General features: G+C 40.4%; 3 protein-coding genes and 1 long non-coding RNA gene across 6 annotated transcripts in view; 2 read left to right on the top strand and 2 right to left on the bottom strand.

Moving 5' to 3' along the window:
* The window catches only part of LOC130985259 (uncharacterized), a 920,555-nt gene that overhangs the window by 610,826 nt on the left and 299,088 nt on the right, over positions 1–10,641 (bottom strand). The window lies entirely within an intron of this gene.
* Positions 702–3,424, top strand: LOC130985349 (uncharacterized). The gene is made up of 4 exons (XR_009088947.1): positions 702–955; positions 1,038–1,062; positions 2,629–2,693; positions 3,267–3,424. It is a non-coding gene; the product is annotated as an uncharacterized LOC130985349 (long non-coding RNA).
* LOC130985347 (oxoglutarate-dependent flavonoid 7-O-demethylase 1-like) lies at positions 3,632–4,891 on the top strand. Its single transcript, XM_057908285.1, has 2 exons — positions 3,632–3,895; positions 3,986–4,891. Exons 1-2 carry the CDS (start codon positions 3,812–3,814, stop codon positions 4,163–4,165), a joined length of 264 nt encoding a protein of 87 aa, XP_057764268.1. The 5' UTR covers positions 3,632–3,811; the 3' UTR covers positions 4,166–4,891.
* On the bottom strand, positions 4,974–10,253 carry LOC130985226 (ABC transporter B family member 9-like). Of its 2 annotated transcripts, XM_057908062.1 has the most exons (12): positions 9,845–10,253; positions 9,434–9,488; positions 9,127–9,302; positions 8,815–9,036; positions 8,494–8,732; positions 7,887–8,406; positions 7,536–7,812; positions 6,802–7,465; positions 6,482–6,710; positions 6,144–6,410; positions 5,805–6,068; positions 4,974–5,725 (listed from the first exon to the last, which is right to left on the bottom strand). In XM_057908062.1, exons 1-12 carry the CDS (start codon positions 10,079–10,081, stop codon positions 5,081–5,083), a joined length of 3,795 nt encoding a protein of 1,264 aa, XP_057764045.1. In that variant the 5' UTR covers positions 10,082–10,253; the 3' UTR covers positions 4,974–5,080. The 2 variants fall into 2 exon arrangements, with proteins under 2 accessions (XP_057764045.1, XP_057764047.1); XM_057908064.1 differs by lacking the exons at positions 9,434–9,488; positions 9,845–10,253 and having other exon boundaries at positions 8,815–8,999; positions 9,127–9,261.

Below are 10,641 nucleotides of genomic sequence, written 5' to 3'. Positions count from 1 at the left end.
TTTTAAAATCCATAGAAATCTATTAAACCCCACAACGAATACACCCCCCTTAGAGTCATACGCACCGGATCATTTCTCTCTCTATATATATATATAAGATCAAGTGAGAATGCTAGAAAAGAGAACAAGACATATTAGGCCGGTCACTGAAGGTAGAACTTGCACACATTGTCATATCCCGGCTTTTAATCAGTGATTAAAGGCTTAATTATTAATAATTAGGGTTCGGCATCCATTAATAATAAAACTGATTTGATTTATCTGATGTGATTTTATTGTTATATATGTGATTAACGCGCTTGATTTTTATTTTTATATATGATTTGAGTTCAATTGAGTTTTTAAGGATTTTATATATATATATATAAATATGGTGCACAAGTTTAATTAGTGGGTTGAGCATATTTATATGAACCACATGGATTTTTTTTTATTATTTTGCATGAAATCATAAAATTCCCTTTAAATGGGATATTATTTTTATCAAGGGTTTTATTTCAATGATTTTATTAAAGATCATTTTATTTATTAAAATCATGAGTTTTATTTAAATTCAATATTATATCTTATCCATTAATTTTCTTAATTTGTTTATTTGACATCCACATGTTTAATTAGTGGACCTTATCTCACCACCTATCACTTATTTTATTTTATTAATTAGCCAAATACCCCCTTTTAATTTAGCTTAGCCATTAAGCTATTGTCATTCTCTCTCATCCACTTCCTCTTTAAGAAACACATTCTCTCTCTAATCTCTCTAATCTCTACATTGTCTCTCTAATCTCTAAACTGCCAATCTCCCTCAAATCCTACTCTACAATTCTCGGTAGCTTCCAAATCATCAAATTAGTTCCAAATTTTTTTTGGGTCAAGACTCGGCTGTTTCCAGATCTCCAAGTTCAGCCCCAAGTTTTTCCAATTTCGACTACTTCCCAGATTCAAAATCAAGAAGGTGATTACTTGATTATTTTCCATTAATTGTTCCAGTTTCAAAGAAAGAAAAACTCATTCTTATATTTGTTTACAATTCACAGATTCCAACAACATCACCAAATCAAGGTTACTCTAATTTCCCCTACTTCTATCTACTAATTCGAAACCAAGCATCACAGATCAGCAGCAAATACACACGCTCACGCACACTTTCTTTTACTATATTTTCTAAGCTATTACATTTACAAGGTTTGATTTTTGCTGAGGAAATAGAAAAAAATGAGAAAGAACAGTTTTAAAACAAAAACCCTAACTTGTTCTATATTTTGAATCTGGACTGAAAAATTTGGGGGTTCTTGTGTCTTTGTCTTCTGTGTATGTCCGGGAATGGAGAGATGGGGGTGAGAGCAGCCGGCGGCTGCTCGCGGCCGGAGGCGGCGCGGCGGCAGACGCCGCCTTTTTCCTCTTGCTGTTGAAACGAGAGAGAAGGGAAAGGGGGAGAGATTAGATTATAAAAAAAAAAAGGGAAGAAGAAAAAGAGAAGAAATGAAGGGAGAAGAAGCTAGGGCTTACCTGCGAGTCCGGCGACGAAAGACGACGGAGGAGGCGGCCAGGCGGCGGCTGTGCGCTCCCTATGGCGGAGAGGGCAGATGCCCTGTTCCAGACGAGGGGATGGAGAGGAGGCTACCCGCGCACTTTTCCGAGCAGGAGCCGAAGGAGGAAGACCAGGCGGCGCAGTGCTTGGCCACGACGAAGGCGGCAGCGACACGCGAAGGCGGCGGCGTGCGGCTAACTTCCGGCGAGGAAGAGTGAGAGAGGTGAAGAAAGAACAGAGAGACGAGAGGGAGAGAAGAGGTGACCGAGGGAGTGAGGGGAAGAGCGGAGAGTCCGACGAGGCGGCGCGCCGGAGGCGGCGCCGCACTCGACCGAACAGAGCAGAGAGAGAGAGCCGGGAGAGAGCCGAGAGATAGAGGGAGAATGAGGTTGTGTGTGTATTTGTGTATTATGTGTGTGTTGTAGGATTAGGGCTTTGTTTTAATTGGGCTTAAGCCTCTAATGGCTGGGCCGAGATTTTTAAAAAAAAAAGAAGAAGGGAATGGGCCGTTTCTTTTAGTGTATTGGGCCTTTTGATTTTAAAAGCTGATGGGTTTTGATTTAAATTGATTGGGCCTCAGTTTAATTAATTTTGGGCTGTTATAGATTATTAAAGCCTACGAATTTTAGCCTAATTTCTTGTGTAAATGTTTGAATTTTCACTAAATTATTTTAGTGAATTTAAATCTCTTGATTTAAATTTTTAATATTGAAAGTTGAGTCTATTTATTTTAAATGGAGTCCGTTTTTTTTTTTTTTATTTAAATTTATTGATGGACTTAAAAGAAATATTTTGGGATTAAGCCCTCATTTATTATAATACTTCTAGGCCTTATGAGTATGGATTTCTAAAAGGATTAAAATGATTTATTTAAGTTATTGTAAAGGAATAATGGTGCATGATTTCTTTTATCTTGTTTGTTATGTGAGTTACGTGAGGTCATGATTAGTCAAGTTATGTTGGTCTTTAATTGTCTTTAACGGAGTGAATTATGGATGCTAGAACCCTAAAACTTTAAAAGATACCCTACGCACGTAGAATTAGACGTTGTCATATGACAATTTCTTCACGAACTTATCAACTCTTCATCAATGAAGGTCCGGGCGACAGAAAGTGAAGCCGAAGAAGAAGTGACTCCACGCCAGCTTTAAGAACGTTTAAGGTGGGCATTATTTTATTATTACGTATATAGAGATCCCCTGCGTGACGTAGGCCTCATATACGAATATATGCATGAAATGATTTTAACTGTTAATTTCAGTTTATTATTATGCCCTTTATGAAAATGTTTATGAAAATGAAATGAAATGAAATGTTTATGAAATGATTGACTGCCAAAATGTTTATGTTTTTATATGTATCCTATCTGTGTTGGTTCGCCAACTTTAAAGGAAATCCAATTGGGATCCTATGCTAGACAAAGGTCGCTAGCTAGGGTTAACGTGTACACTTATGGAGACCGCGAGTCGCTTGCGACCGGTCTTGGCGTCCGTGGTAAGGAGGCCTCCTTCCCGGCGCATGACAGAAAGGACAGATATGGATCATATAGACTGAAAATGGGATGCATCCACCTTTATGAAAATGAAAGAAATATTTTAGTAAGCGCAGGACTTTCAAGAAAACCCCTGTGTGTTACTGTTGGCAGTTCAATTTATATATGTATGCATGTTTGTTTTTCGGCTTATGCCACTGAGTATTTTTATACTCAGCCCTGCATGTATTTCTAAATGTGCAGGTTGAGCAGGCGATGGAATGGTTTGGTGTTGAGCGGGAATTCTTTTGAAGGATATGTAATGAAACCTTGAGTATGCATCTCCATATGCATAACTCACACGTTTTTCCGCTGCAAACACTCTGAATTTGTTATCGTATTGTGAAACTTATTACTCCTTCTTTTTGTTTAACTTTCACTTGGGTCCAATCGTTATGGCATAATCGTTTGTAAATTACCCAAGCAGTTGTTTATATATTACTAGTTTGTTAATTAAATATTATCTCCTTGGAATTCGTGTCTAAATCCCTCAATTTCCGCTTCTTATATTTACCCCAAGTCATAAACCCATTTAAACCGTCCTTGGGATAAGTGGGCTGTGACACACATAGAGAGAGAGAGAATCAAAGGCGCAGATATTAGGCAGATCACTGAAGGTGCCAATTGTGCAAGAGCTTGCAAAGGAGAAACTGAGCAGTGTACCGTCAAGATCGAGATACATCCGACCCGATCACCAACATCTCACCGCCGCCGATGTTTCCTCCCTACCTCAAATCCCCGTCATCGATATGCAGAAGCTGCTCCTCTCAGATTCCATGGATTCCGAGCTTCACAGGCTGTACGAAGCTTGCCTAGATTGGGGTTTCTTCCAGGTAATTAAAATATATATACACCACGTGTTGTGCGTGTGCGTGTGTACGCGTGTGTGAAGGAGTTGATGAGCTTATGAATCGCCGCTGCAGTTGATCAACCACGGCGTGGATGCGGCGCCCATAGCCAAAATGAGGTCGGAAATGACGGCGTTCTTCAACCTCCCGCCGGAAGAGAAGGACGTATTCCGGCAGAAGGAAGACGACGTCGAAGGGTATTTCCTACCACTTGATCAACACATGCACGCAGGGTTTCATTTTAAATGTGACTAGAGTTGTGTGCAGTTCCATTCAAACATTTCATGGGCCCTGATCAAAATGAGAAAAAGAAAAAAAAAAGCCCTTTTAATTAAATATGATCGTGTGTTTGTAGGTCGTATTTTTTAATAGAATACGATTAGAGGCTTTGGGCTTTGTATGCCTTTTTTACTGATTGGAGCCTAATCTGTGATCACTAAAAAAATCTTATTTCTATATAGTAATAAAAATGAAAATAAAATATTGGGGCCTCATTTTGCCCTGGGCCTTAGGCTATCGCACCCCTCGCCTAGACTCAGGGTAGGCCCTGATAGTGTGGATCGTACTACTATAAATGAAAATGGTAAATTTTTTATGGAGGAATTAATAGTAAAGAAAATGGTGGCAAGTATGATTGATTGATTCTTTGGCTGCGGATTATGACCAACGGCGCTTACCACATCGTTGAGCATCGGGCGACTGTGAACAACGAGAAAGATGGATGGCAATATAGGTCCGACGCCAAGCATCGTTAGCCCCGAAACTCCGGCGAAATTCAAGACGATCAGCGCGGTTGAATATGTCACGAGTTTGTTTACAAAGGAGCTCAAGGGTAAGTCGTATGTGGACCTCATGAGGATTCAGAATTAGAGTCACTAAACATATTTTTCCAATGATCTCCTATATCAGTTTGAAGAGTCTGTCATATATTATGTACTAATCTCAAATAAAATAAAAAAAGGTCTCGTGTTTACTAATTAATCGATTTCTTTTGTCCCTCTACATTCGAAGCATGGAAGCGAAATTTAAAGGGAGAAAAGGAGAGCATTTATACGTCAAAACATAACAACCAATCAATAAAGAATTTATATGACCAACCTAATGAAAGAAAGTAAAGAATGCACGAAATTCCAGTCTCTGATTTTCATCTGTGAACATTAGAAATAAAAATTACTGTGAAGTTGCATGAAGAGCAACCAAGGATGCATATACTCCACCTTTAATCTTCATCAGCACATCATGCTTTCCCTTCTCAGAAATCACTCCGTTCTTGACGACAGCAATGATATCCGCCCCCATTATTGTCGTCAGACGATGGGCTACCACGACCGTCGTTCTGTTCACCATCACTCTGTCTAACGCGTCCTGCACTATCCTTTCCGACTCAGTGTCCAGGGCGCTTGTCGCCTCATCAAGGAGAAGGATCCTGGGGTCTTTCAGTATGGCTCGAGAAATGGCAATCCGTTGCTTCTGACCGCCTGATAACTGCACGCCTCTCTCGCCAACAGTTGTGTCATAGCCATTTGGCAATCCGGAGATGAAGTTGTGAGCATTGGCAGCTTTTGTTGCATTAATGATCTCTTCTTCGGTTACGTCTCCCTTCTTCCCATAGGCGATATTGGCTCGGATTGTGTCGTTGAACAGCACGGGCTCCTGGCTCACCAACCCCATCTGATGCCTCAGCCAACTCAGCTTGAATTTCCTAAGTTCAACTCCGTCCAAGAAAATCTGGCCCGAGTCAGGATTGTAGAACCTCTCTATCAGCGAGATGACAGTTGATTTCCCACTGCCGCTCTCTCCAACAAGAGCAACTGACTGGAAAAAGTAGGAGCAGTTTTAAACAGATGCATACAGAAACAGCAAATGTAAGCTTTGACAGAAACGAGGGATCTACCTTGCCAGAAGGTATGGATAGGCATAAATCTCTGAAGATTGGAATATCAGGTCGTGTGGGATACTTGAAACTCACGTGTACAAGCTCAATCTCACCACGAACACTAGCCAATGTTGTACCTTCCTCTTTGCTTGAATCAATCTTAGGTTTGCTGTCAAGTAACTCAAATATAGAGGCAGCAGAGTCTTTAACTTTGTTGACATCCGGAGCTGTAGCACTAGCTTGGGAAATTCCAGTGGCGGACATGGTTAGGGCGAAGAAAACCTGTGCCAAGTATATAAATTACCACCGTTAGCAAGAAGAGATCAAAGTAGAGTAGGTGTTTATAATGATTATTACCTTGAATACTTCTCCAAATGATGCTTTGTTTTTTTCAATAAGAATAGATCCCATGTAGAAACAGAACGCCTGCGCGCAATAAAGTGCCAACGAACCAACACCAAAACCCATACCACTAAAACATCCGAGCTTGATTCCTTCATTCAGAGGAGCCTCGCATTTTTCCTCGTACATCTTCATCACCTTGTCCTCAGAGCTGAACGAAGCCACTGTTCTGATACTGCTAACAGCATCATTTGCTATTTGACTAGCCTCTTCATACATAACCTGCACATACATTCCATTAAATAATAAATAGAGATAGTGTCTGTGATTTATAAATAGACTAGTATAGAAACCTTGGCATCAGCAGAGAAGCCTTTGTAGAATTTCATCTGAATGAATCCTTGTAAACCAACAAAAGGCAGGGCGGCTAAGATTATGATGGCCAGCAACCAGTTAGCAGTGAAGGCGATGACGAGACCTGCTATACAAGTGGATATATTTTGGGCGATTAGTCCCAAAGCATCCCCCACCAAGCTTCTAACAGTGGAGGCATCACTTGATAATCGAGCTCCAATTGCTCCACTGCACAAATCAAACACCTCCAACCATCACAAACACGCACCAAAACAGATAAAGAATGAGTAGATAATAACTTAATTAGAATCCCACATACCTTGAATTTGCAGGATCATCAAACCAACTGATCTCTTGGTGAACGACCTTCTTGAACGACATAGAACGAATCCTTTGAATCAACTTCCCACCTGCAACTCCGAAGAAGTAATTCTGTACAGGAAGGGCCAGCAGAGTACTGAGGCCTAGCACAACCATCATAAGTGCCCAGAATTTGGAATCCTTACTGAGCTGATTCGGAGGTTCGAAGAAAATTCTGATAGCTGTTGACAGCAAAAGCCCAAACATTGGGAAAACCAAACCTTGCACTCCTGCACCTACACATCCAAGTATCAAATATGGCACTTCGGGTTTGTTCATTGCTGCTAGCCGTCTGATAGAAACTTTCTTGCGTTTCCTCAACTTGTCTGCATCAGGTTCCTCCCCGTCGTCTTCTATAGGTTGGATCCCGCGCATGTCAAAATTAGGAACACCGTAAAGTGAGAATGAATGCCTTGATGAGTCATTGCTTGTGGATTTGCGCATGGAAAGTCTCTGGCTGTCAGATCTGCTCAAGCTTCTCTCAGATCTGCTCAAGCTTCTCTCCAAGACTTGAGGGGACTCTTCTTGACTAGAACTAGTTTCAGTCTCTTTGGCCCGTTCTTGCATGCGAACAAGCTGCGTATAAGCTCCCTCAGGATCTTTCATCAGTTCATCATGTGTGCCTAGAATGCAAGTGTTAGTATGTGAATTGCAATTAAGACTGTGAAATGAAGAAAATGCAGTTGCATGCACCTTGCTCTACCAGTTTCCCGAGATGCACAACGGCTATCATATCAGCATTCCTAATGGTTGTCAAACGATGTGCAACCACCACCGTTGTACGGTTTGTCATGACATTGTCAAGTGCTTCCTGAACTACTCGTTCTGATTCGGCATCCAGAGCACTTGTTGCTTCATCAAGAAGGAGAATTTTGGGATCTTTCAGGATGGCCCGAGCAATTGCAATCCTCTGTTTCTGACCTCCAGACAACTGGGTGCCATGTTCACCCACCATCGTATCAAGACCCTGCAATGCTAAATGCTGACGTTTTCAGAAACCATTTGGTGAAAAAGATGAGGCAAATGAAGAATTTATCTTTCCTGTGGTAACTTGTCAATGAAGTTAGCAGCATTAGCAAGCTGAATGGCCCTTCTTACTTCTTCAACAGTTGCATCTTCCTTTCCGTATAGTATGTTGTCCTTCATGGAGGTAGCAAACAAGATAGGTTCCTGGCTCACAAGTCCAATCTTCCCTCTGATCCATTTCAACTTCAACTGCTTCAAGTTAACCCCATCAATCAGTACTTCTCCAGCTTCAGGATCATAAAACCTCTCCACCAAGCTAATCACCGTTGATTTTCCACTTCCACTCTGTCCAACCAATGCAGCTGTCTTCCCACTCGGTATGAATATTGAGAATCCTCGAAATATCTGAACTTCTGGCCTTGCTGGATATCTGAAATATACATCTTTGAGCTCGATTTCACCTTTGATATCTTCCAAAACAATCCCACTACATCCAGCATCGATTTTTGGTTTACGGTTGATGGTCTCAAACATCTTGTACGCAGCAGCTTGACCTGATGCAAAGGAACTTACACACGGAAAAGCCTGACCAATTGCTCTGGTGAAGAAGCATAAATAAATCCTAGTTAGCAAAATATGGCAATTGTTAATGTGGAAAACAAGAAAGTAAGTTAATACAACTTACATTCCTCCTGTCATGATGGACATGATAACATTCACAACTTTCCCTCCACTGTATCCTTTGGTTATTATCAGTTTGCCTCCATACCAAACTGCAAGTCCATATGTGGCAAAGACAACGAATAACATGCAACCAAATCCGGTGCCCGAAGCTAGCCCTTGTTTCGCAGTAGCCTTATAAGCAATCTGCAGTTTACTGTCATACTTATCCACTGCTTGTTTCTCGCCATTGTAGGATTGAACCTATAAGAGTTAGTAGAAAATTTCCCTTGAGAAGGAAGAAGCAATTGATTTAATCCGCGAAATCAAAATTCTATTAACATACCGTCCTAATTGCTCCAACTGTTTGTTCAACTACATTTCCAGCCTCGGCATAAGCAGCTTGTCCGAGGGTTGCCATCTTCCCCATGAGTACAGCTGAAAATGCTCCTGCTATACAAAGTGCAGGAATGCACGTACACAACACAATCGCTAGGAGCCATCCTCTACAGAAAGCAATAAGAAAGCCTCCTACGAATGTCGAAACAAATTGAATGAATTTTCCCACCTGAGATGATCAACTTATGTTTAGGAATCCTTATCTTGCTTTTACTATGATTATTGTGCTTACATAAAAGGTAGCAGCTTAAGAGCTTACTTTTTCGCCCATGGCATCTTGAATGAGGATCGTATCACCAGACATTCTCCCAATGATCTCTCCCGTTGATGTTTGAGTATCAAAGAACTCGATATCCTGCCTTAATATAGTTTTCAAGTATAACCCTCGTATTCGAGCAGCCTGTCTTTCTCCAGTTACCATCCAACACATCATCTCTGTTCATGATTTCAAAACTATCTCCGTCACCATATAATATAACAAATGCTTTTTCCACACGAAGTTTATGGTCAGAAACGTATTTAAGCTGCAATGGCATTCAAACGCAGGAAACAGAGCAAGTACTCACGTAGAAGTGAAGCAACACCAGCACCGATGCCCAAGTATACCAATTTCAACGCTACCTGCAAATTTGAGAGCGTCGTTTGATACAAGTATTTCAGCATTGAAAGTTCACCTCGTTCACCTTTGAATTCAAATCAATTTAGGAACAGCTGTATCACGTCTCGTAGAAAACACTTACACAGACATGAAAATTGGATTCAATGAATCAACCAGGAAAGGGGAAAAGCAATTAAACGAAACAAATCGATTCACTTCCCATCCAATTCTTCCAAATTTTTCCTAAATTTCTATCAAAATTCTCAAGTTTGATTTCAGCATTATCACATTAATCTGGACGAAAATCGGCTGCATGCAATCCCAAAAACAAAACATTCGACAAAGTTACTGACGAAAAATAAAGACGTATACCGATCACCTTCGAAACTGCATGCACAATTGATGATTTATCACCTCCGCCGAAGGAATCCACCAACTCGCCGAAAATAAGCGTCATGAGCGGCTGCGACACCCCATTCCCGATGGCTGCGATTGCCCCGACCACCATTAGAAGTACATCAAGCTTGTCTGCAAAAGAAAACAGTTTATAATACGGCACTTTCTCCTCCTCCTTCTTCTCAGATGGCGTCGTCGCCGCCGCCAGATCGTTGGCCATCTCTATTCTGCGATTCTGAAAATTTGGAAGCGAGAAATAGTTTTCGAATTGTGATCTCAGACACGAATTGTGTAATAACTCGAGTGTGATGAAATATATAAAGGATCTGTTGGAGAGATTAATAGTGTACGTACTAACTTATATATTTCTAGAAGTTCATGTGAATTTTTTTCACTTTTTTTAGTTCAAAGCGAAAAATCCATCCACTAATATCCGAATATTGTGTGGCATATAATTAAAGGTCATTCAATTCTAACCCTTCACTCCTAATTTTGGTGTTTCCAGAATGTATATTTCAAATGTATAAACTTTTTGTTCAAGCTTTAATTAACGGATCCACTTATTTTTGAATTTGTTGCCAAAAATTAATTGTTAATTTTCGAGATATGATGCGATGGTGTATGTTGAACAAGTAAAATTAATTGTTGCCAAAAATTAATTCTCTCCTGGAATCATAAATTGTAATATTAAATGAAATTTTCCCAGTTTGTGTTGTGAGTTATAATTCGAGTTAATCTCAATTTGAGAATGCAATTTGTTTAGATATACAAATAATAAGT

Source organism: Salvia miltiorrhiza, chromosome 5 (assembly GCF_028751815.1).
Source record: "Salvia miltiorrhiza cultivar Shanhuang (shh) chromosome 5, IMPLAD_Smil_shh, whole genome shotgun sequence".
Lineage (NCBI taxonomy): Eukaryota > Viridiplantae > Streptophyta > Magnoliopsida > Lamiales > Lamiaceae > Salvia > Salvia miltiorrhiza.
The sequence above is the reverse complement of the archived record's forward strand: the minus strand, read 5'-3'. Positions and strand labels throughout refer to the sequence as shown.